Genomic DNA, 2,018 nt, shown 5'->3' with positions numbered 1-2,018 from the left:
TTTTCATGTGCAGATAATTTTAACTTCCTACATCTAACATTTGTTTTGTCATACGCTGATAAAATGTTTTCTCTGTTTTTCCATATTGTTGCAACAAGTGCTAATTCCTTACAAATGTCACTCTGCTTTACTCCACTTTTTATTTTGTTAATAATCTCGTACTTTTCATTTAGTGAAAAAGCTTTGCGTTTTTGTTTTTCCATTCTAAAACGATTTGCATACATAACGCGGCAAAAAACAACAAGTCACTGCTTGTTTCTTGCTCTCACTAATATAAACAACTCTGCACGATTCGTGTTGCTGAGCGTGGAAGTTCGTTATAAACGGAAAGTGAATATACAACTAACCTAAAAAGTGATCGTTATATCCGGAAGTTCGTTATAACCAGCAAAAAAATTCGTTGCTCTTTATGGACGACGTTTCAATTAAAGAAAAAAAGTTTGTTTTAACCGAAAGTTCACTATAACCGCGTTGATTATAAGCGGACTTTACTGTATGTCAAATAAAACCACGCACTTTTTAGAAATATCTTACCTGTCCAGTAGAAACCAAGCTAAGCATGATACGTTCATTGAGCGCCAAAGTTTCGCCCTGTTTCATCTTGATGCGTTTTTTATCCAGGCACTTCATCGCGTACATCTTTCCCGTATCGGCTTTTCGGCATCCATATACTTCGCCAAAACCGCCTCGCCCGATAATGCGATGCACGCTGAAGTCGTTCATTGATAACTGAAATGAAAAATATGTATCGCTTTTGAAGATCTCAAATAGAAATGCAGTCAAAACGTCCGGGGAGCAAAACAAAAAAAATATACCAAAATGCCACATAAAGTTAATCTCCCTAAAAAATGCCGTATTATTACTTCATATAGTTACCAAACAAATAATGAATTTGCAAATTACGTATTTTTTTTTATTTTAATTTGCAAACGAAGACTGACTCAAGTTGAAGTCAGTTATCAATCGATTGCAAGTTACCAATTATTCTACACTAATCGACATTCATTTTAATTGAAAACAAGTTAGCGGAATGTTGACATTACCATCTAGAGAACATGAACAAAGTAGCTGTTTCAAAATTAAAATGTCAAAATTTTCATTGTAAATAATGTGGAATAAACTTTGTTTGTGGTGCTAATATAAGGTGGATGACAATTATAAAAAGGATCCTCACTTCCAAGAACCCAACCAGTCAAGTATATTCACTAAACATTCCACACTATTTGTACAGAGAGCGATTAATGGATTTGGAATGTTTAAATTATTACGACACAGTTACAGCCTATTTTAGATCAGATTTGTTCTACGTAAAAGCGGTTCTAATAACAGGTGCAACAAAAAAATATGATTTTCTTTTTAGTAGGTATTGAATTTAATAAAATGGAACATAAAAGGCGAAGACTGCCATCACAATGCGACCCTATTTTTAGAATTCAATATTTGCAGGCGACGGAGCGTATCCCATTGGAAACTATAGGTATTGTCTCATCTATTCGATACTACCTTTTCCAAACAACGAATATTCTATACCATCGCCAGCACAATTGACAACATGAAATGAATTTAGATAGAACATGAGTTTTTCAATATTTCGAATTATATCGATATTGTATAGAGATTTCGATATTTACAAGAAAAAACGATTTACGCTGGAGCCAAATTAACATAATTTCATTAATTCAGACATTTCATATACAACTGAAAAAATCTATATCTCATGCGAAACCTTTGATGGAAAAATATTTTTTTAAGATGTCTCAACAACCGGTTTTATTGTGCTTGCATAAATTTTATTTAAGTACGTGTTTAATTCACTTTTTCTCATAGAATTAAATAAATTATAAAATCTATTCGTAAAAGCAACACATGAATTACTCCTAATTCCAGAAATTCAAGTGATGAAGTTTTCATTGACTCTTTATTAATCCTAACGTTTATTTGCAGCAACGTTTGATACATTTCGGAATTGTGACATTGCAAAGTGGCCATGTTTCAAGAACTTATTATCCTATTCCATT

At 32.7% G+C, this 2,018-nt stretch overlaps 1 protein-coding gene across 1 annotated transcript in view; it reads right to left on the bottom strand.

The window, feature by feature from the left end:
* LOC109537817 (G protein-coupled receptor kinase 1) overlaps nt 1-2,018 on the bottom strand; it is a 64,967-nt gene that overhangs the window by 6,849 nt on the left and 56,100 nt on the right. Inside the window, exon 7 of the mRNA XM_048664255.1 lies at nt 535-864. Coding sequence (XP_048520212.1) covers nt 535-864 — 330 coding nt within the window. The remainder of the gene's footprint in view (nt 1-534; nt 865-2,018) is intronic.

This window comes from Dendroctonus ponderosae, unplaced genomic scaffold (assembly GCF_020466585.1).
Source record: "Dendroctonus ponderosae isolate FM_Combo_2020 unplaced genomic scaffold, Dpon_F_20191213v2 Dpon_F_20191213_2, whole genome shotgun sequence".
Classification (NCBI taxonomy): domain Eukaryota; kingdom Metazoa; phylum Arthropoda; class Insecta; order Coleoptera; family Curculionidae; genus Dendroctonus; species Dendroctonus ponderosae.
The sequence above is the reverse complement of the archived record's forward strand: the minus strand, read 5'-3'. Positions and strand labels throughout refer to the sequence as shown.